General features: G+C 32.7%; 1 protein-coding gene across 1 annotated transcript in view; it reads right to left on the bottom strand.

Annotated features, from left to right (window-relative positions):
- LOC131850259 (MAP kinase-activated protein kinase 2) overlaps window positions 1-12,782 on the bottom strand; it is a 29,493-nt gene extending 16,711 nt beyond the window's left edge. Inside the window, exon 1 of the mRNA XM_059200447.1 lies at window positions 12,480-12,782. Within this exon, the coding sequence (XP_059056430.1) occupies window positions 12,480-12,572 (93 nt within the window). The 5' untranslated portion in view covers window positions 12,573-12,782. The remainder of the gene's footprint in view (window positions 1-12,479) is intronic.
- Window positions 12,783-25,767: the final 12,985 nt, after the last annotated feature.

Raw genomic sequence — 25,767 nt, 5'->3', positions numbered from 1 at the left:
AAAATGAAAATTTCACTTATGGCTGAGTCCTGTGAAGGTAGGTACTAATATTTTCTCAACAGCCTAAAAATAAGATTCAAGCTTCTAGCTTTAAAAATGTCAATACTTGCATACCATATTTCACCTTTTGACCCTTACAACCCATTTTCGTTAATTATATTTAATCAATACGCAAAAAATAAGATTCAAGCTTCAACCTTTAAAAATGACGATACTTCTATATAACCTCCTCTTTCAATCTCTTATAACCCTTTTTCGGATTAAAAAGTAACCTATGTCCTTTCTCAGGATCTAGATTTTAAACTTCATTTAAATCAGTACAGTAATTTTGGCATTTAAGTGAGACAGACAGACAGAGTTACTTTCACTATCGTAATATTAGTAAGGTATTTATTAAACTGACCAACTGACAAAAAAGCGAATGAAAAAAGTTTCATCGTTCTAGCTTCAAATATGACGAATTTCCATAAAAACTATTATCTGCTATTTTACTTTACCCCTTGAATGGTGACATTTTTACAAATTTAAATGTCATATTTATTTATATTTAATGTATAGTCTAAAAATTTCTTTAACTTCTTTTATAAATTGGTGGTCCAGTTGGCCAATAACATAATAAAAATTTGTTAAATCAAAATAATAGATGTGATATTCTAAATTGCAAACATCCCTCTACTTGCGCAAACCATACTTTGACTCTACTGGCCAGAATGGAGAAACGCGTATTCCGACCCTGAATAGCTCGGATGGAACGGTAGATGTTGTTTCTTCCAAGGAAATGTTGTTCATATGTATAGACAACTTCATTCTTAATATTATATATTGTTTTAATCTTCAAAAATATTAATAATATGTGATTACGATCTTGTCCAAGAGCAGGGTCATCAGTTATAGCCCGTACCAGGATTATATTTATGTATTTATAAAATAATATTGCAGAGCAAACGATTATACATTTAAATTTATAAGGAGACAACGGATTGACAATAATGAGTTGCTCGCGCAACTTCGCATGCGCGCTGCTTATACAAATGACATATATGTTTATTTATGTCGCATATCTAGTACAATATTGGTGTAATTCAGAAATTTAAAATTTTTAAAGTTAGACTTAATACCACAGTTATAAAGTAGACTTTCCAAAATTTCTATTTTTTTAGTTAAGCCAGTATTATACTATGTGTGTACTAAACCGCATAAAGATAACCTTGTATTTCCATTTTCAACCCCTTACAACCCTTTTTTCGCATTAAAAAGTAGCCTATGTCCTTCCTCGGCGTATAGACTATCTGCGTACCAAATTTCATTTAAATCGGTTCAGTAGTTTTGGCGTGAAAGCGAGACAGACAGACAGACAGACAGACAGAGTTACTTTCGCATTTATAATATTAGTAAGGATTTAATATTTACTATATAACTTAAAAGCTGTACTATGTTTTACATACCGGTAACGCGAAATGTAACTCTACTTTATTATTTTCCTTGCAATTTACTACATATTTTCTCATCTATTATATAATTATGTATTGATATAAATATTTTAACTTATAAACGTACAGTTCTACATTCGAATAAAGGAGCACAGTCAAGTATCTTATTCACTCTTCTATGCTGAATCTGAATAAACGGCAGAGTAACAAAATATAATATAAAAAAAGACTTTTAATTATTGTTAATTGTATAAAAAATATTTCTTTTTTATTATTTCGATTGAGTACGTCTTGAATAAGAGACTAATGTAAGACTTGGGAACTGTTTGTCATTTCGAGGAGAGGAGAGAGGGGACGAGAAATATCAATTAGATTACTTCATCATTAACCCAAATACGTCATCACACTATTTACGTGCCGCCCTCCATGAGGCAATTTAGGCACTTCGGTTCAATTCCTTGGCACAATTAACTACATGAATAACATGGCAGGTGGCTTAAACATCAACTTGTGATGTAATCTTATTAAAGACGGCCAAATAGGTTAAGTAAATAGCCAGACCAAAGGATTGAATCATTAATGAAAGATGTTTCATCAATGAAATATTATATATAGTTCAATAAGTATTTTTAATCCATATATATTTTTCCACTAAGGAAACTACGAAACAGGCAATTTTTTGTTTAGTCTGCTTTTAGCTACGTCTGAGTGCACATTACAATGAGCGTTCGATATTTTTATTTATACCATTTAAAGGTATTCTTATTTATTGTGATCACAGGTATACAACCACCTGATAGAATAGTGTCTTGTCTATGAATTACTAATATTCTTATAATATTCATAAACATGACAATCCATAAATTACGCCACACATTAAATCAAATCAAATAAAAAATCATTAATTCAGGTCATTTCAGCCGCTTATAAACGACAAGTTTTTTTATTAATATTTTACCTACCACTAAAACTTTACCACATCATTCAGTATGCAGATTCAATTGACAACTGGTAAGAAATTCAGCTGAATTTGTTTTTTTTACCCAGTTTCAGTAACACAAAGTCCACCAATGGCTTGGTGTATTTTTTTAAAGCTAGTTTATTTACATTGTACACTTACATAGGTGTCTATGTCTTACATTAAATTAAACTGCCGTGCATGAACAAGTATTGCCACAAATTAAAGGAGACAAGAGGGGGTGGAGGTCCTAAATTTCATGACATGACAAGTATATCTAAGTATTAAAATATAGAATTTGTACTATTAAGGAAAATTATTCTAAATTCTTTTATTACTGGATAATTCATTTATCTAGGAAAGCTATATAACATTGCGACACAACCAATAGGAGCAGAGCAGTGTGACGAAACAAGACACCCACGTATTTCGTCATTTCGTCACACTGTTTATGTTTCATCAACTGAATATAATTCAAATTTAACTTTTTTACTAGCAAAGTACGATTCGGTACAATACTAAAATATGTTGTATAAATATATATATTTTAATACCACGTTATTTAATATTAAATCTTACTCATAACTAATAATAACATTACGAATTATCTTACTAAATTAAATGGCTTCCTCAAAAATGCATATTCATTATAGTTGTTATGTTTACAGCTGATTTTCTCAGTATACCAACCCATCACGTTTGTAATGTATCCTACATGTCTTGGAATTATATTTTTATACTATTGAGAACTATTATACAAACACATTTTTATTTGGCCTAACGAAAACCGTCTGTTGAACACAAACAAAGGAAACAAAACCCTTCCTTTACACACACGGTTATTTTTAGTACAATGGTAATATTTCAATAAAACTGCGAAGGTAACCAAAACAGCATTCAGTCATGTGTCCGGCCCTGACATTTCGCAGTAGGGGAGACCGGGGCTACAATTAACAGAGGTAAGTATTAACAAGCTAATTTCTCTAAAACTATACATACTAAACATATAACGCCTGCTTCAAGTCGTCGCCTAGATCACGCCACGTGACTCGGGATTGGTCAGTTGTGCATCGCGCGTTATGCGACTGAGCTGTGGATTGGACCACTTTATTACGCAGGTAACGAACATTTTTAACTTTACAATTTTTTGATTTATGCTCACAATATGTGGCATAATATTATGTTTTTTGTTTTCCTAGCAGTATATTTCATACTTAATAATGCCATATAGCTCAATTGACAAGATTTTTATAAAATATTTTTATTATGTTATTTAAAACCAAAAATGTACCCTTGGGGCTAAAATTAACAAATCGGCGGGGTAAGTATAAACGTATTAATATATACCGATATATCCGACTATGTACCTATGTTTTAATTTCTTTTTTCTTACATTTTATTACAGAATGAGAACATACAAACGTAAAACTACTCGAGGAACCAAATCCTTAGAGGTCTATGAGTTGGCTGCGAAAGAAGTTATGGAAAAAGGTAGAAATTATAGAGATGTAGCCAAAGAATTCCAGCTCTGCCACGTTTCTGTCTTCAACTTTGTCAAAAAAAAGAAAGCGGGTGCACCAGCAGTAATGGGTTACAAGAAAACCCGCCTAGTCTTTAATGCTGAACAAGAAGCAAATATAGCAGAGTATTTGTTAAAGTGTGCTAATATTTATTTCGGATTACTGCCCGCAGATGTAAAGAGATTAGCATATCCATGTGCTAAGTTTTATAATGTTGAGAGGTTACCAGATTCCTGGAAAGTTAATGAGATGGCGGGTAATGACTGGTTTACTAATTTTATAAAGAGAAATCCCAGGTTAGCGATACGAAGCCCTGAGGCCACCAGTTTAAGTAGAGCTACTTCATTCAATAGAACCAACTTGAAAAACTTTTTTGAAAAATACAGAAACGTATTGGAAAGATTTCTCAGGTGGTGATTGGATTCAATGTATCTCTTGTAAAGACTGGGCCCAAACTATATGCATTAAAGGTGATATCACATCATTCACTTGCCTGAATTGTATTTCGGACGATGATGAATATGAATAGATAATTTGTATGCTCAATGTTCTTAATCGTTAATATTTTATATGTATTTGCTGATTTAATAAACGTACTGATTTTTGCGATGTTGTGTCTTGTGTAAAGATAATACTTATCTCAAAGACTGTTAGATATATATATAGCTTAAGGTAAAATGTGCCATTTTCTATGTCATCTGTGATATCTTAAATAAGTTGTTTGCCTAATTGTTTAACTTTTAGCATAAAAGCGATTAAGGCTGATTAAAGTTAATGACAGTAAGTGACAAAATATTGTTGATTATTTATAATACTTTAAAGAATTTATAAGTTTTTGTTCATGTTTAAATATTCTGTAATTTGTAATGTCAATTCATATGACAAAATGTGCTCTATACACTTCTATATTGATTTCACTTTCATTAATAAAAAATAATGTCATACATATATTTGTTTTTTTCATATTCGTTAGTATAACATGACGTTAATACTTACCTCAGAGCTGTTAATTCTAGCCCCAAACACGGGGTAAGATTTAACATGCGACTTGTTTAAGAAAAAAAATTCTATTTAAGGCATCGTTTATTTTATGTTTGATTTAAGTTAAAAATATGATACCTGAATAGTTACAGCACATGTGACCTAAAGATCAGATCTAAACGTTGGAAAATTTCGGAGGTACAATGAAAAATGCAAATTTTGTTAATTGTGGCCCCGGTCTCCCCTACTTGAAGTGAGTTGCACTTTTATTTTGATAAATTATGTCAGTAATTTGTAACTCTATTTTATATACATAGCGGGAGACTACCGCGACTACTTCGTACCACGCTAGCTTAATTGTTAGTAAACCAATAACCAATTGGAATAAATAAATATAAACACAAATTTTAAGCGAGGCTTACCACAAATCTAAAATTAAAGCACCATACATATGCAAATATTGGAAGAATAATTGTTTTAGACTCTATTACATGTATGTCATTTAATGTTTTTTCTGACATATCCTTTAAATAAGGAAAAATATATAATGCGATGTAAGTTCTTGTCAAAATATATATCTACTATTTTTAATTAAATTAGAATAGCACACAAGTTAACAGCCCACATGATGGATACTGGTAATGATCGTCATATTCATGAATAGCTCCTCGCGGATTGACTTTCATCAGCTTTGGAGTTATCAGGAATGGCATTCCTGATGACGAAGTTACATCGATACTCGCTAATTTCACTCAAATTTGACCTTTAAATAGTATTGAGTATAGCTCAATACTATTTAAAGGAAGTTTATTATTAGTTATTAAGTCACAACGTGAGCATCAAAGCCATTATGGCTCGGGTATTCACCAACACGCTGTCTTCCTTCAAGAAGGAAGATACTGATCAAAGGGCTGTAAGTGGCAGATTGCTATAGCGAGTGTAGTGACCACAAGGACATTATTGCTTTATTTTTAATTTTACTAGCTTACTTGATTTTACGTTTTACTAACTTCTCCGTCCCGCATGTATAATACATATAAATCTTCCTCTTCAATAACTCTATCTATTACTGAAAACTGAATTAAAATCAGTTGCGTAATTTAACAGATATAAGCAGGCAGATAGCTTTGGTAACAGTTTTATACTATGTAAAGGTAAAGATATTAAGTTCCCTGAAGTAAAATGAATATAAAAATCGGAACTGCTCGCAAAACAACTTAGCAAGCATGATAGAGGTACCCACGCGGATGAGTTTGTAGAAAGTCGTCAAAACATTTGACTGTACGAATTTCAAAACTAATTATGCTATTTTGTATGGAAATTGTCAAAGACATTTAGCAATTGGTGCCAAGAAAATAAAATTATTCAGTAAGACAATGTCCGCCCATGACTTGGTGTAACCTTTTCAGTGTATTGCACTTTTATTTTGTCTAATGCAGAAAATAGTCAATTTAAATTAATACATACATACTTACTTAATAGATTTCGATTTCATTTTATTACATACTAGCCGTCTCGACTCTCGCACGGATGCATTACAAATCTTTGAATTGTAATGTTTGATGTTCAAATTGTGATATACCTTCCCCTTGAATCTACTGTATCTGTTGCTAAAAACTGTATTAAAATCTGTTGCGTAATTTAAAACATATAAGCGAGCACACAACGACGGCGCCTTTATTTTATATTATGTAAAGAAGATAAATTATTTGGTTTACCTTATCATGTATACAGAACTAGTTATCAGGGAATGCAACTGTTTATTGACATAAAAAATGGCTTATGTACGTCTTAGTGATGCAAATTCTCCTAAAATTTCATTTAGTTGGGGCTACATTATGAAACGATATTATTAGCAATCTCGCTTGTAATGGATTCAATTGTAACAGTTCAGACATGTCATATTGAATAGTGCATAACCCCTCATCTGCGTAGGAGCCAATTATTGAACTCGGCACTATAGCCCCATCACGAAGCGTAGAACATCCAATAATCGAAACCTCAGTTTCAAAAAACCCCAAAACCCCATCTGGGAGAAGTCCTGTAATTGGTCTCCCAGATGGGACGTTAATATCATTTTGACAGCTAACAATTGAAAGGATAAGTGACAGACAAATATCTATAATAGTTTTCCCATTTATAAATATTAGTAATATAATATTCTTTTATTTGTGACATTATCATACTAATTAGACATTAGTATGAATAGTGTTTAATTACATACAAACTTAAAACGTCATCTCGAAAAGCAATTATGATTAGTTACAAACGAGTTGATTGTTTAGATATGACGTTGGAGTATTATGTCAATTGAGGGAGACACTGGATGGAGTCACAGTTTCACAAATTGTAACATTAGTGACGTAAAAAGACGTCACATGTTGATACTAACCGTGTTTTCCGTGAATTTAATTAGAGTTAAGGAAAACCGAATAGAGCATGAACACTGTTATAAGTTTAAGGTAAATAAAACTAATTAAACATAAAATACAATAGAAATTAACAAATATAAATCGAGAAATGAATAACCATTAGGGAGAGTACGTTTTACTAAATATATTTATACATATACATAGGTACAGCATTTACCTCTTGTTTTTTCGAATAACTCTGAGCTTCACTGTACGTAAATAAGGGCGAATGGACTACAGACTCGTGTAAGGACTTAGAGCGGCTGAAGGCAAACTCCTAACTGATCGGATACAACTTCAGCCTGGGGAGTCGGAACTTTAACTAAGGCCGTCATTATTTTGATCAATTTCAGGCCATCAACCTGAGGGAAAGTATTAACCCTACTGATATTATATAAAAAATAGCTTGACGAATGAAAATCAAATTTAGTACACAGCTGCAGCAGCAGGAGGAACGGGGATTGCTAATAATGTGGACTAATAATCACATTGCTAGCAATGTACCTCATCAGGTAGACTTCCAGGCGGTTTTCCTTGGAATTATTGTGATAAATTCCTGATGAATTTGTCTCTATGAGTTGACTGACCTGACCTCATGCTCTACTGGTGCCCTGCCACCTGCAGCGTAAATCGTTAAAAAATCACCAGGCTTGCATGGGGACTTATTGTCAGTAGAGAATATAGGGCGCATTACTGGAAATGTACCATCAGGTCGAAATGTAAGCAATCCGCTTGGAAACCATCAAAATGAAGGATGAGGCTCATCCGATGAGCTAACTGACCTGACAATATGTCCTTTCCATCATCCGTTATTGGTGTGCCGGTAGTGTACATTGTTAGTGCAGGCGGGTGCACATAGCACACATTCACTTTTAATCAACAATAAAAATTAAATAATTAATGAGTAAGTGGACACTTCTTGGAGTTTATAGGTGGTTTTTTTACGGACAATTCTAATGCTGTTGAACATCTGAACTTGTTACATAGTTAATGTTGCTAAGATATATTCAATATGTGATTAGTTTATAAAGACATTGACCTGTTATTTACTTCCTAGTATGCGCCGTAGATATAGATACGGTGTTTTTTACAATTGTCTGTTTTGGTGCAAAACAATAGTTATGTACTTGTATCCAGAGCCATTATAAATAAGTTTTGTTATTTATAATGGCTATTCTTCATTTTTTAAAAAGAGCAACTTAAAAGTTTCTTGTTCGTACTTCTTCTGATGAACAATATAAAAAAACTATATGACTTTTTAAAAGGACTTATATTTATTTCAATTGAATAAATATTATTTCTTTGTCTATCACAATATGAACCACAATCTCGATTTACCTATTACGTTTCTATTTTTTAAATTAAAAAAAAAACACAGTTGAATTCAGCTCTTGCCAGTTTTCAAATAAATCTGTATACTAAACTGGACGGTAGGGAAAAAATATTAATACAAAAAACTTGACACTTATACGCGGCTAAAATGTCCTACATTAATAAATATTTTTTTATTTTGATTTGATTTTTTTAGTGGATGATAATGAACATGTAATGCGTAGACATGAAGATAATATTTTAAGGAAGGTGTTACATATGTATGTGGAAGGTTATAAAGGCAGAGGAAGGCCGAAAAAGAGATGGATGGACTGCGTGAAAGATGATATGGTAAGAAAGGAAGTAAATAACGAGATGACTGCGAACAGGCATGAATGGAAGGGAAAAACATATTACGCCGACCCCAAATAAATGGGATAAGGAAGAAGCAGATGATGAAAGGAATGTTGCACCCGCCTGCGGTAACGGTTTAGGCTGGCGGAGTACCAGTGGAGGATGATAAGATGAACAAGAGGTCAGTACAGTTAGCCCATCGTGTCAAATTCACCAGGTATTTATCATAATGGTTTCCATGGGGAACCGCGTGGAGGTCAGCTTGACATGGTGCATTGATAGTAATGGGGAAAAAATAGTCCACAATACTAATAATCCCCTTCCCCCGATTTGATTTCATTTGATCCACTTGTGCCTAGTCACCGTCAGCGTCTGAGTATTGAGTAGCGTTATCGAGTACACCATCACTCGATTGCGGTATCAATACTCGATCTCACCTAAATACCTAAGAGTGCACCATTTCATACTCAACAAAACAAGTTGGATAGCAATATAATTACAACCACGTGATTATAGTATGATAACATTCATGTAAAAAGACAATTGTGATAAAAGCACTGAGCCCGCACACCGACTCGAGTGGCCCAGCAAGATAATGATATGAATCATTGTTGTGCAATTAGGTAGGTAACAAACCGTGGTGGTGAAATTCGCGGCAACAGATAAGTTAATGTTATATAAACACACTAATTTATTAATAGGTTATGTGAAATAGGTAAATGTATGTATGTATGTATGAATCACCTATTACATAATTAATTAGTGAGCAATGCGGAGCTGTGGCCTAATGGTTTACAGACCCTGAAAATTATGAGTTCTAATCTGGTAGTCACCAACTTTTTTTAATACCTAGCTAATAATTAAGCAGTCCACGTCTGCGGTAACGGTATACGCTGACGGGGCACCACCAGTGGAAAAAAATAGGGTGAGTAAGGTCAGTTAGCGCGCTGTGACGTATTTTTTTTTTTTTTGTGGATGATAATGGAATGGTGCATCCGCCTGCGCTAACGGTTTACGCTGGCGGGGCACCAGTGGAGGATGATAAGATGAGTATGAGGTCAGGTCAGTTAGCCCATCGTGACAAATTCACCACGAATTTATCATGATGGTAAGGTCGAGACTTAGCGCGCTGTGACGTTTTCACCAGTAATTAATGAACCACGATGTTTTTCATGAGATCCGCGTGGAAGTCGACCTGACATGGCACATTGTTATCAATGGGGCTACAGTAATGGTGACTACCATTACTATCATTAGTATAATATTTCTGACTAACTGACCGGTGATGAAAATACCTATAACAAACGTAACTAACAACTAACCCAAGAGACGGTGGTAAGTTCAATTCTTTCCATACACTTTACGATTTAAATACACTCAGTAATTACCGCCATCCATAAATATCAGTAGCACTAAAGGAATTGCAGATGTGTAGCCTTTTAGACAGGTATCTGCTCTTTTCTTGAAAGTTTCAATATACCATATACCAGATTAGATAGCAGATACCATATTTGACCAGATGCAATGAGAAACTAGGTAGCCGAAGTGTTATTTGTTTATTCTTTTTGAAAATTTCAGATACCTAATTTTTTCAAGAGTGTCTATCTTACAAGGCAATTTATTCACCATATTTGTAGATGGATTTAAGAAATCAGTTGCTTACATATGATTAAAACAAAAAGTCTTCAATATGCACAAATTCATAGTGACGACACCATTCATCTAATATTGGCAACCCCAATCCCTCCCCCCTCTTTAAGCCCGTTAAGATACCATCAACCTTCTCTGTTTTGAGAGTAGAACAAAGAATCTAATTTACATCTCATTAGAATACATTCTCATTGCAGTTGTTAGAACTCTTAGAGCAAAGTCCATGTACCAATTGCTTACTGATAGCAATTGGTACTAAACCATAAGATAATATTGCAGTAATTGAGTAATATTAATAATTAGGAGGAAAACAAATACAAAAAAATGGCTAAGCTTTATTATTTTAACTTTTATAAAATGTATATATGTACAGCAATTACAATAATAATAAAACTAATATGAGGAAACAATGAGGAAATGGTAAAACCTAATTAATAATGTACATATGTTTATTTGCATTCCTATTCATTAGTATTATTTATGATACTTTTCAAGGAAATGATGTTTACTCTATTATTTACTTTTGGCTTTAGATAGAAGTGCTATTTTCGTCCGCATGGAATAATACCTTAGAAATTACGATACTTCTTTACAACCTTCCATCTCTCCTTTCAAATCCATACAACCAGCTTTTCAGATTAAAAAGTAGTGTATGTTCTTTCTCAGTGTCTAGACTAGTTTCAGATAGCCTAGACGAGAGGCTGATTGCGGAAAATGGAGTCCAATTTAGATTTACTTTTACATTTTAGGAGCTGCAATGAAAAATGACACAAAAACGGGGAAAACATGACATATATGAAGTTGCACAGATCAGCTGGCCTGGCAACTTGTTTTAGATCAATTTATAGTATATGACAATGAAATATTAAGAACAGGGGCAAGGTACCTTATTGACTTAATTATTATTTGTCCTCTAGTATAAATTATTTAGCATATCAAACAAATTAAGGTTTCTATTTTATCTCAACCTAGACCTTACTACTGGTGTGAAGGTATATACAGATAAATAAATGTGTTTAACAGGAAGTAAATATAAACAAAGGAAGTAAATCACAACAGTCCTCCTTAGATAATACTGTTGTTGTCTATATATGTAACACTATTTTCACCAAAATGAAATACATTTCATCATCATAAATTAACAGAATTGTCAGTTTCACACTAAATACATGACAATAGGAAACTAAATGCATTTATGTCTGAGCATTCCACTTTTGTTCAATACATTTTCTTTACAATATTGAAAGGCTAACAATCAAATGCAAGAATAATGCTAATATATGCTAAATCTTAGCTTATTCATTACATTTGCCATAAGTATTATTTATATTATTCAGAAATAACTGATGATAATTATTGAAGGAAAGACTATAGTTAAATATGGTAGGTAATTTGGGAGGTGTCCTATCTGTGTGTCAAATTTAATCCTAATCTGGGTATTGGTGAGTGATTGAACAAGAAAACTTATCAACTATTTTGAAAACTTAATTCCAGTTATTTAATTTTATTGTATGATATCACAATGATATATTTTTTAAAAGATAGTCACAGATAAATAATAACAATATATTAAGTATACAGAGTTAGAACTTGTTGAAAACCAATGAACTTCTAAGAAACTTATTTTGTATTATTAACTTAGACCAAAGACCAGTATGATATCCCAGATATTACATAAGCGTAAACAATTCTAGCTGCAGCAATAATTTTATGAAAAATTGCGTAATTTTGAAAATCGAATAAATATTTTTCGATATGCAAATCATATAAACTCGTGCTATTTTGGTCTTTGACGTCATAAGTAAACAAAAATCATATACTTAAAAAAGGATCTTTTATTTATTTAGTACAAATTTCTACATACCTTGCCGTTAATACCGAGGCCAAGAACAGTGTTTGATATGTCATAGTCTTCAATAATCGGTGTGGTTTTCGGAGTTTTTGTAAAATTATTCATTTTTCCAAAGCAATGTCAACATAAGATTTAAACTGGAGAAACAAAATTACACACACTAACACTGTGTTCCAGTCACTGAAAGTTCGTTTCAAATCAATTTTATTACATAAATTTTCACAACACAAGACAATCTATGAAATATTCTATGTAACTAGTTTTATTTTATCTAAATTCGTAGTGATGACAAATTATACCATTGAGCAATCGACAATGCTGCCAACCAACACAGTATAATCTTGTCTATGTTTACACAATATCCAATCGGAGCACGCGAATGTACGGACGATCTGGATATCGTCGATGATGTTGTCAGCATTGTCAAATTATTTATGACCAAGTCCCGCGTTAATTTAAATTCTTTATTATGCATATTATTAGGCACATATTTTAGTATAATACAGCAGGCATCTTCAGGGGGTCCTTCTCATAAATATAATGAGACACGTAGCAAAAATCACGAAGAAAGTAAAAATTAAAACTATCAATAAGTACATCTATCCAAATACCATCAGACTATCAAATTAAAAATAAAATAGAAAAAAGCTGTCATACTGTTTGAGAAATTCATTGTATGTATGAATTAATTCTACCTGATTCAATTTCAAAAATTAGCCTTCTTTGTTGATTGTTTCGAAACTGAAAGGGACTAGATATGAGACGAATAACGGCGAAACGAGCTTTCGCTATTATTCGTCTCATATCTAGTAACCTTTTACTATTGACCTTTTCTCTAAGGTTAAAATCGCTTATTCTGTCTAACTATTATGTTTAGAAAGATAAACTTCTAAACATAGGTACGTAACGAATGTAAGTATACACTAAGAAGGGACTTTTATTTTTTGTATGGAATCGAGATATGAGTAACGTCACGCAGGTAAATCCTTGGGAAATAGCCTTGACTCCATTATTTATGGTGTGTCGGCAAAAAGGTCAGTGCATTTTTTTTTATTAGGTCAACTTATCTTTTACCAACTGGCTTCAAAAAAGGAGTACGTTCTCAAATCGACCATATTTTTTGTATGTAACCTCATAACTTATATGGTAGCCAATTTTGATGATTAGGTATTTTTATTAATAATGCTGGTGTTTTTCCTGTGTTTCTATATAAATTTGTTCAATTTGTGAGCAGTCATTTTTGAATTAACCATAATGATGCGGTGCAGTAAAATGTTTTGTTTTCCTAAGGTTTTGCTAGTTTTTTATATCAGGCGTTGTGATCTTGAACGTTTAGTTTACTGATAAAATTCTACTTTATCATAATTCTTATTGTAGTAGTAATTGTATTACTATTATTATATGTTTTATTGTAGATATATTACCTACTACGACGAATTGACGGGATTATGTCTAGTAAGTACCTAGAAATAAAACTTATAATTAGAAGGTAGACAGTACGGATCTGGACCACAAACGCTTTGAAGCTCGCGTTGTGACACGACTCCAGCTGTGTCACCCTCAAGATCAGGTTACTCTTCGTCCAGATGTAAATGTAAGTACCTTATATATAACTAATACTGCCTTACAACTGTGAATTCAGATACATTTATAGCACTTTACACTTACTAGTTACCCGCCTCGGCTGTACATGTATTATACGTAACATACCTATCTATTGCTAAAACTGCATTAAAATCTGTTGCGTAGTTTAAAAGATCTAAACGAACAGACGGCAGAAGTTACTTTATTTTATACTATGTTAAGATGCCGCGAATTTTTATAAAATATATTGCCTTGTAAGTATGTAAAACAGATTTCTTCGACAACATAACAAATATATTTCTCATGTAACATCCGTAACCTTTCCTGATAAGGACATAGGAAAAAACATCCCATATTTACAAATAAGGCGAGAATATATTGCCCAATGGAGTAGCCTGCCTTCTCAGTGCGAATTGAGCAAAACTTTCTACAACGTCTATGACTCATTGTGTTGGGCTTTAAAGTTATAGACAAGAGCGGATTTTCAAGCGATTTTCCAATCTATATCTTCATTCTTCAGAACACCAATATTTGAAAATATATATTATAAATAGTTGAAATTTTTTTAACACATTAGGAAAAAAATACGAGGAATCGTTTATTAGCTTTACTAATCATAATACACAATAGGATTACTACGAGTAGATATTGACTAACGTTTTTGTACGTTTTTTATTCTGCGATGGTGGCAAACAACTATATGACCCAATTGATGGTAAACGGTTACCGTAGCTTATGGATGCCTGAAATTACAGGAGTGTTACGTAAGCGTTGCCGACTATAAAACAACACAAATTTTGTGCACATTATAACTATATTATTGAACATATATGTTTAAACATAATTGTAATGACAAACAAGCCGATGTCCCTCGTAATATTAAGCGATAACTGTCACCTACGTATGTACATGTAGGTACGGACATCATGTTATAATGTGATACTCGTGATACCACTCATGTGTTGCCATTCCAGAGGACTAAGATACCATACCTTTTATTTTGTATTTCCATATTTATCCTGTAATAATATTTCAAGTTGAGTCGATATTAATTTCACTAAACATCTCGATATACCTAAATAATAGATTAAAACTAAGGGGTTTGTTAGTAATATGGACTTAAGATCTAATTAGCAATATACCTTGTAAGGTATATATTTATCACGATGGGTTAATAGACTCTTCATGCTCATCATTCTCCACTGGTGCCTCGCCAGCTGTTAGCGCAAGCGGGTGCGCCATAATATTATCATTTGGTTAAAAATATATTAAGACCATCATTGGCAATATATAACCATCTTAATATGAATTTAAGTTAAGTATTCTGATGCAACAGTTTTTTTACAAAAATTTTCTATCAATATATACAATCTTGTACTAGATTTACAGTACAGATACAATTTACATGGGTTCTACTGCTTCACACATAAACGCTATAAATGAGCATTTAGTGGCCCCACCGTGTATTCTCGGCAGACTCTTTGTCTGTTAGTTGAGTAATAAACTTTATAATGTAAACGTAGCAATTATTATAATACATATATAAATTACATTTAGAGTTGTGAGCTAAATATGTAAGTACCGTAACTGTGTTATAATAGTTAAATACAATTACATTTCGCATTAATTAATATGGAAATTTATTGGTATTCCGTAAGTTAGAAAAATTAATAATTCAAATATGTAAAGGGAAGGGCATTGTCAGTAATGTGGACTAAGAAACTCATTGCTAGCTATGTACCATGTCAGGTTCACCTCCACGCAGTTCCTCCTGGAAATCATTGCGATAAATATCTTTTGAATTTACTACTTTATCATCCTTCACTGATGCACTGCCAACTTAAACCCTTAGCCCAGGCGCATCATTCCATTATTATACATTAAAAAATACGTACCTACATTTTTATAAATTTAGTATCCCTTCCAGTTTTTGTTTATGAATAAATCTTTAATTCTCACTCTAAGAAGTGAAACCATGCTGAAGACATAGGTGTATTAAATTCTAAGGCGCACATACAATTTCATACTAGGTACATTATAAGGTATTAAAAATATATATATAAAACAAACCTATCTACCTAAATATTATTATTAACAAATCAAGAAAGACAGTACTTAAAATGTAATCGTAAGAATGAAGAAAATAAACAATACAAATTCCTGTGCAGTGTCATAGATAATTGTAGCGTGAAATATGAAATGAATTTTTTTATTGTTTTACTCATAGAAGATACATTTTCTTAAATTAGTATGTACGAATACATTAAAAGCTATTATTACTATGAGCAAGGCAGAGGTAACAATGGGCGGCCTTATCGCTAAATAGCGAACTCATTTTAGTCCTAAGCTAAGCAGAGCTTGTGTAATGGGCTGATATAAATACTTAAAATTTATTCATTAATAAATACATATATAATATATTTTTTGTGTTGCATACACCCAGACTGATACAAAGAAATCATACTTGTAAATATAAATCTTTGTATCGTGCGAGGCATCGAAGACACTATTATCGGGAGTAAAGTGGTGTGCTAGACTACAGAGTCATTGTAACAATACCTTTATATAATTACGGAACACACTTATTCATATCCGGCACGTACTTATCCATGTTTAATTTATTAACCATTTCGAGAAAGTTCGTAATAATTAGTGATGTGATTTAATGTCACCCATTATTCTTCATTTTAGTGTTGATATATGCTTAAGTACCTGCCTTCATTTGCATTTTATTGTGTACTAAGCATCTGCCCACCATTCTAATTGCGTTTTTTTATGGATGATAATGGAATAGTGCATCCGCTGCTGCAGTGCCTGCGCTAAGTTTACAGTGCCAGTTTACACTGCCGGGAACCAGTGGAAAGTGGTTGTGAAAACATAACAAATAAGCACACTTTAAAAGTTACATTTTTATATTTTTTTTATTATATATTTTTCCCTGCTATTAAATTGATTCGAATTAAAAATGCGCAACAAAAATGTTTCATTATCATTGTTAGAGAGAAGTACGTAACTTATGCTAAATACAGTATTTTACTAACTTTGTCTTAGACGCAGACGCATTTAAGAAACTGCAAGTGAACTTGTTAAATAATAGACAAGTCAACATTGCTAAATGGAGTACTCATTAAATTGCAAATACTACTAAAACTAGGTTATTTAACTATAAACAGTTGGAACCAATTTACGATTATGTGCTTAAATTGATCAAGTTAATACACTTTGGAGGTTGTATAATAAGTAAATAATAGAGTAGTTCACTTATTTTTAATAACATAAGTGTTTTCTTATATACATACTGACGAAATTTAGTTTAGTTTAAATTACATGTATTTTGAATTAAAATTAATTGTTTTTATTGTTTAATGATTAGAGATAGGTTACCTTCTTTTATATCACTGAATGACAAACAAGCTGACGGCCCACTCAATAGTAAGTGGTGGCTATACATCAACAGTATCATGGCCATAGTATTATAATGTGACACTCGTCATACCACTCATGCGTTACCATTCGTGAGGACTAAAATGTCTTGCCTTAAATCCTGTAATTTGACTACCTCCTCACAACCTCAGCGCGGCTGAAATACGTAACACTGAAGTACACACATAGACGACTTGTTATTGTATCTACTTCGGATGTATGTTGGTCACTGTTTTCTGCATTTAGTCGCATATTTTTTATAGCCTAGGGGACAAACTAGCTTGCAGCTCACCTGAAGGTACACTTACCAACAGGCGAGCCGCTGAAGCCACTATTAGCGCCGCCTATGAGCACCCGCAACATCAATGGAATTGCAAGCTTGTTGCCAGCGTTTAAAGGAGGAATACGCTCTTTTATTGAATATTTCAATATCGTATCGCTTTGGAAATAATATTGGTGGAAGGTGATTTGAGTCTTGGTGCATATATTTGTACTTATGTGACTAATCATTATATTTCCTATGTCTAATGCGATTTTTATACAGAAAGACGTCGCTATCTGTTTATTGGCAATATGAGCTTGTTCAACAACTCTAGTTTTTATTTTTTGTCACCAATGACTACTGGTACTGGGTCATTTATTTTCATTTCGAATTTAAATGAACCCGTAATCCTTGAGTGTTTTAATTTTATTGTATCATCTCTGTTGTTAGATATAATTATCTCTAGTTTAAATCTCTTTATATAAATGTCATTGCATAATGATTTTGGATTCTGGAAAATTACCATCCGAGGCGTTCAGATACTGGGTATTGTTAGTTTTAAGTACGTTACCTGTGCGGGTATCTCATTAGCTATTTCAGCCGCTAAGCACTTTGCTCTGTAAGATGTGTTTCGTTTGTTGGGTGAGTCTGGGCAGTCAAATGATAAAAGGCATGACATATGTGCTCTGAAATGGCAACCGATGAGTTGTATCCCAGGAAACACCTGATAAAGTTGCTATTATATAAGTGGAGAAAAGAAGTCAGCTTGTTCGCCAGTTCATTTACATAAAAAAAGCAATCCGGCCTAGGTTTATCCAAGAATAAATTAAAACCACAATATCTTCATTTCTGATAATTACTTAAAACAATTTTAAAGTTCGAGTCTAAATTGACACTGACGAACCTAGGGATAAACGAATAAACACAATACATTAGGCTTTTAGTTTAATTGTATCGATAAGAATTATAATATAAGAAATCATTAATACAGTATTATATAAGAATAACGCTTAGGTAGTACTTAAAGTACAGGCAAACAAGTAGTGTTAATTCTTTCACGTTTTTGAAGTTAGTTAAAAATTTTTCAATATATATTTTTAATATTTCGAAATAATCAATATATAATACATATGTTACAGGCAACTGAGTGGTACAGAAGTTCATGAATATTTATGTATTTGACGTACATATACTGTTGAATATTTATTATTACGTAGAAAAAAGGCCACAAACCAGATTCCTCGTAATTTGTGGCAATACTACTTAGTAACAGTTCGTAAGTTATGGTTGATATAGTGCTCGCACACGCAGTAATGTCTGTATATCTACGAAATCTAATTAATATTAAAATTTACATGTAACTAGTCACATCCTGCGAATCTACCTTTCGTTAAATGCCATGATATTCGCTATAAGGTACAGAAAATTAATTTTCTGGCGTTCGTTTCTACTCGGGAAAGCGGTGTTTAGACCAGATCCGCACTATTCAGCCCCACTTGCATTCTACAATACAGTTATGTGGTGGACTATTTTAATATATTTAGAAGTAGGTCCGTAATACAAGACTCTACATGTCATGGTGATGCCCCTATTAGGCCCCATAATAATTTTAATATCGAATCAAAATGTAATATATCAAATTCTCGTGTCTAAGGCTTTACTGATTTATATGAAATTTTATGTGCATATCGGGTAGGTCTGAGAACCGACCAACATCTATTTTTTATAAAGCCCTCCTCTCTGATAAAGTCTACCCTTAATGATAAAGGTGATCCATCTCTAAATATTATATTTTTAGACAAACTTTCTTATTTTAATGACTTGGCATTAAAAAATACATGCTACCCTAAATTTTCACCCTTCTATCATGAACTCCTATTTTTAATAACGATATTAAGTTATATAGCAAGACAACGTATGCCGGAACAGCTAGTAATATATTCTGTCTGTGAACCATTGAAGTCGTTTTTTTGGTACCAAATATACTTATAACATAATCGGATAAAAACTAAACGTGTCTGTACATTCACTTGTCCCATTGTTATAAGAGAAAAACTAATTCAATTGAACGCCTGAAAAGTTCAGAACAAACGTGTGAATAGGGTTTACGACATAAAGGTCAAGTGCGAATCGGAAACAATGAACGGGTTCCGTTCCGATAGGATTTGATGTTACAATGGCGCGTATCCGCTTACTGTATCTTTTCTATTTTATATTAAATTAATTTTCTAAGTCGATTATCGCATTTAGTAACGCAAAATAATAGAAAAAGCAACATGGACCAGAGTAATCGTCGCCACTTCTGCCATGACTCGCATCTCTCTCTCATATTTGTCTCAACTATTCCTGTTGCCAGTGAAATACATGGTACGGAGGCATAACATCTTCATCATTCAGGAATCTATCCACTGCTGGATAAAGGCGTTACCCAATTCCTTCCACCATGAGCGATCTTCCGCCTTCCGCATCCATCCACTTATGTATGACATTTTAGTTCTTGTAATGGAATGTGCAGGGTATCACGGGCGTTACATGACTTGACTTGGCGCCGGTACTGATATTCATGTAGGTATATATGCGACGGGTATCCCTTACTTAGCTTGTTTTTCATTCCAGTTTTATAAAAAAAACATGAGCATAAAAATATAAATATACATCGTGATTTCTAAGACAAATCAAACAATACAATTCTGTATTCTTCAGGCTTTTTCCTGTGCACTTGATTTTTTTACCTTGTAATCTTATCGATTCAGCTCGGATTAACTGAAACAATACTATTATAAATGTAAAGACAACGAATATAAGATTTCTAGATGTCAAATTACAGAAAAAACTGGCCAAGGTGGCCTATAATAGCTTTAATTGCAGTTTTGAAGGAAATGAATGTAAATAATAAAGAACTACACAAATATCACGACACCTTTTTTGTTCTGTGCGAAAAAGTGTAGGTGTATTTTGTAAATGTACGACATCGTATTGCGAACGGGCAAGTTTATATACGCTTTTAACATTTTACTGAAAAAATTAAACACAATAGCACATAGGCCAATTTATACAGTGTCACAATTTTTTTTTAAACAGTATAAACGTAGAAAATTTGTGTAATACGTATGAATACAAATGTTTGTGTCTATAATCAGACCCACAAGCAGTGGCAGTGTGTTAAACCGCTAGACTACCGACACCGTTTTCCATATTTGTATATAACTACTTTATCGTTATTATTTTGGAAATATGTAAAAGGGACTTGAGGGAAAGATTTTTACGATTATATATTTTAATTGAAATATGTACAATGAAAAGTGCACTAGTATAATAATGAGATATGTGCTTAAAACTCATTTACTTAAATTTATCTCTATAATGGTCTATATTCTGAATTAACTTTCTGAAATGTCAAAATGTAATATTATTTGTTTTGCCCTTTTAATTTTATTACCATCCAACTAGAACATACATTATCCAAAGGAAACACGAACGCATATTCTCGCAGTTTTAATGCGACTAATTCCTAGCGGTGTCGTGTCAATAACTCTACCGTATACTCCCAAATTAAACAAAGGCTACTTCATATTATGCCTAATAGATGTATACCTTTTCATGCCTGCATGGTCACATTATAATATGACCCTTGAAGTAAGGTCAAAATTATATTGTGATTTTCAGTTCCGCAAGGCACCACACTGGGTCCTTTGTTTAACAGTAATGAACAAAGCTGTTTAAATACTATGATGATCTTGTAACTAGATTAGTATGAACTATTGTTGTAATTAATTAGTGGATGATTCAATAATTCATGATTTGAAACGTTTTTCAATTATTCTACATTTTACCTAATACATTTACTTATGTTAGTCACTATCTGTGTCTGCGGATTCAACCACATGAAAGTGTAATTGTGATGTATATATGCTATGTAAGAATAAGTAAAATAATAATATAATATTAGCAAGATTATGTAATTTTACAATTTGGTATCTACTAGATAGATAGATAGATAGATACTACTGAAAAGTCTATATGAAATGAAGGCGTGCGAAAATAAAGCGATTCCTACCCATTAAGGATAATTATATTCAAATACTTCATAGTCGGACAACATTCACAATTTCTTGTATTCCTTAAGTTTAATACCAACGTTAGTGAATGTTTTTTAGAATTTTTTCAAAATTATCGAGCTTTACTAAAGTCAATATTAGCAATTCTGATACTGATATTGGCTTATTTGCTATTGGTGACATAAAAAAGTGTAAAAAAAAGCTATGAATCATATATCTCCATGTGAAACAACCGTTGTGTGTCGAAACTATACACAATGGAGAACAAAGTGTGGGTTCACAGAATTGCCATAACACCCGTGTCACTTCCCTTACACCAATTCTGGGTCATTTACATTTCGCTTTTGTTTATATTTGTATGAAGCTGATTTCATCAGATAGCGTGACCGCCAGAATATTTCAGATCAGCTTGTCCTCAAATGACCCAGCGTTGTTAGCCTTCTGGACTCACATTAGCGAAATCTCGCAATGTCTGTTGCGGGTATCTGTCAATTTGCAAAAACAATTAAATTTCAACTCAAGTCATTTACTCATATAGGGACACTTTGAGCCTCTTATGCAAGTCATATATTTTATTACTATCCCTACAATCTAGTTCGACAAGTTACTTCTGTCGAGAAGAACTAAAATCAATCAAAATGATTACTGGAGCGAAGAGACTGTATCATTATTATGGAAAGACGGTGGTTTTTAGAGTAGAATAGAAATATGAGAGTCTTGTAGCGAAGTAGAGCTATTCATTGTGTGATATATTATAGTTATACAATAGAATTCTCACTAAATTATCTTTCTATCGTTTGGATATATTACTCAGAGGATAGGCAGGGAGAACCAAGACATCTCTGGTAACTGAGCTCGTTTACTAACGCATTTCATATCTGTTTAGCCAATATCTTTAGGCACTTTTTTTATTGGATTAAGGCTAATCTACAGATTATGTGCTAGTCAAACGTATTTTCTTTTATATTTTAAAAACCTAATTGGAAACTTAAAAGCAAAATATAGAGAGCGTGTATTTTTATGTAGTATTTTTGTATTCAAACATTTTCTATGAGGGGAAGAATTTTTTTAATTTAAGTGACAGGTTTACGTGTTATAAGTTTAACGAGACATATGCTTATAGACTTCAAATTCGGTGTGTCTACTTTCTATAGAGGAAATCCGATATCAATGACCAGCTTCCGTATTTGAGACTAGATCCGTACTTATTGCATTGTCATCGTTTTTTTAAATATGTACAAGATTTCAGTCCAATCCAAATCCAATAACTGGTTCAAAAATTACTTGCAAAATTTTAATGTTGAAATTCATTAATGTAAAGTATGTTTACTTAAATTAATAAGTGAAGACAAATAGAATTACGATTACGGAATAAAACTTAGAAAATATAGGCATATAAAAGTATAATTATATATTTATATGCATATAGTTTCTCAACTAACCTGCTTTCTATAGACCTAGCGCACTTTGGCCTCAAGGAAGCAAGCCAGAGATTTAATAAACGTTTTGTTGATAACAAATATTGTGGGGGCGTTTTTTTTATTTTTTGCTCATCTGCGATAATTTCTCGAGGCTAAAACGAACCAAAATATATTAATCGAAATTAATAAATCAGACTTTATCGAGATAAAATTTGTAAAAATCCTCTGCGTGGGTACTCTCGTCTCATTTATCTCAGCTCAGAGTTATCTCTTGAAGTTATATCTCTCGGATTGGATTGAAATCTTGTACATATTTAAAAAAAACGATGACAATGCAATAAGCTGTTTTTTGTTCAAGTGGGAGATTGGGCTGTGCAATTACAGGATAAGTGGCGACGATACGATGGTGAGTATCCCGGGCGTAATATTAAAACATAATTTCCGTATATCGTCCATGTATATAAGCGACGAACAGCTCGTTTGTTATTCCAATTACATAAAAAAGAAATTGTACAAAATATGTTTTTTATCGTGAAAAAATATCTATTTGCAATGACTGGCATTGAATTACGTTATTTCCGTACAAATATTATTAATATTCAAGTCGGAATTTGTACAAAAAAAAAAAGGGTTTTAGACGAAAGCCCTGTTACCATAACATGAGCGAAGGCCTTATGCGTGATTTCCTTGGTCCAAGACCTTAATTCGTCAAAACCTTGCAGAAACTAATGGTAACATAAACGTTGTAATTATCATAGGGATGCAACAAATTACAAGCCGTAAAACAAAGAAGGTTAAAAATAACAGTTACAACATAACCGTTAAGTGATTAACTAACTGCTCCAGATAACTACACCATAACATTGCGATACGACAACATGCTTCTTGTTAGTTAACCAACTTTTTCTTTCCATAGGATAAGCCGCTTCTATCTTGAAGTTTCGCGCCAAAATATTAGTTGATTCTTTTGAGTACTTACTACAGCGTTCTTTACCGATATTCTTTCATACAAAGTCCTCTGCGTAGGCATCTCTATCTTAATTATTTCATCAGTCCAGTAGATAACTTTGTCACTGTATTTCAGTTGTTAAGAGGTATGCCAGTGAAATTTCAGGGTATACTTAGCATATCTCTGTATGACAGAACATGAAGGGTCACGGGGATCAGATGTTGATGTGATTTCTGTGGTATTGTTGATTTAGGTATATACTCGTATACCATGTGTATCGTGTACTCATGGACCATGGTTGCCACTTACTGGTAGTAAGTTTACTTGCCATTCGTTACACAAAAAAACATACATTTTAAACTTTCATAGCCAGACCAAGTAAAATGCATCACTTCTTTATTATAGACTAGCTTTTGCTCGCGGCTTCGCGTTAATTTATCTCTTTAGGGGTGGAATTTATCAAAATCCTTAGAGGATGCCTACGTCATAGTAGCTTTATGCAAGCAAAGTCTCAGCCCGATTGGTTTAAAATTGACAATGTTTCATACAAACTTTCATTCCCTATTTTATCCCCTTGGATATATAAAATTAATCAAAATCCTTTCTTAGCGGATGCCTACGTCATAACATCTACCTGTATGCCAAATTTCAGCCCGATCCGTCCAGTAGTTTACTTTAAACCAATGGCATACTGGCCATAATTGGCAGTCACCTTTGAGTTACATAGATATATTTAGATTATTAAGCAGTATGCCTACTCTGCCCATGGGTCGTTTTATAAACCTGGCGTGAAAAATATAAGTAGCAGTACAGAGTAGTTCAATTTTGATGTACATTTATTCAATACACTATATACTTATAATAGGTAAGCTACTATTTGTAAGTTGGTAAGTACTCATGTAAAGAAAATATCTCTTATGCGTAACAGAATGGGGAATTTTAAAGACTTAGTTTGCAGATGATAATATAACCACAGATAAGATAATTGATGAAACTAATATTCTAAATAAATGTAAATAATTAGTCGCTTTTTACACATACATGTTTTTTTAAATATAAATTAATTCGAAATCAAAAGTGAAAAAGAAATTGTAGAAATTTATAGAGTTTAGTTTTGTGGCAACGAAATTCATAGTTCGTTGGAGTCGAATTATTTAAACCATAGTCTACGAAGTTAGTTGAGGTCTATAATAAATATAAATACAAATTTATATAATAGATATAAATTTGTGTTTATATTTATTGTATAAAGTAAAAAAATTGAACTTGATCTTGACTTTAATTACATAATTTATCAACAAAGGAATGTGTTGTCTCGTATTCGGTCTTTAATATAGATTTAGTTTTTCTTTGCCACAAAAACGGTAAACCTCAACACAGTTGGCCTGAATGCTTATTGTACTATGAAGAGTCACTCGTTCATTCAGTCGATCGATTGCAACATTGTCATTCATAATCACAACGCGTATTATATCCATATTTGGGTCGATTCTGAAGTACCATTGTCCAATCTGCTTAGCACGTATATTTTGATAGGTTGGGGAAGGTCATAAGTATAGGTGAGTCGCGGTGGATTTCTATTTGATCCAGCGACTCCGGCACA

The sequence above is a fragment of the Achroia grisella genome, unplaced genomic scaffold, assembly GCF_030625045.1.
Source record: "Achroia grisella isolate CSIRO2021 unplaced genomic scaffold, CSIRO_AGI_Agris_v1 utg114, whole genome shotgun sequence".
Taxonomy (NCBI): domain Eukaryota; kingdom Metazoa; phylum Arthropoda; class Insecta; order Lepidoptera; family Pyralidae; genus Achroia; species Achroia grisella.
Note: the sequence above shows the minus strand (reverse complement) of the source record. Positions and strands in the feature narration are given on the sequence as shown.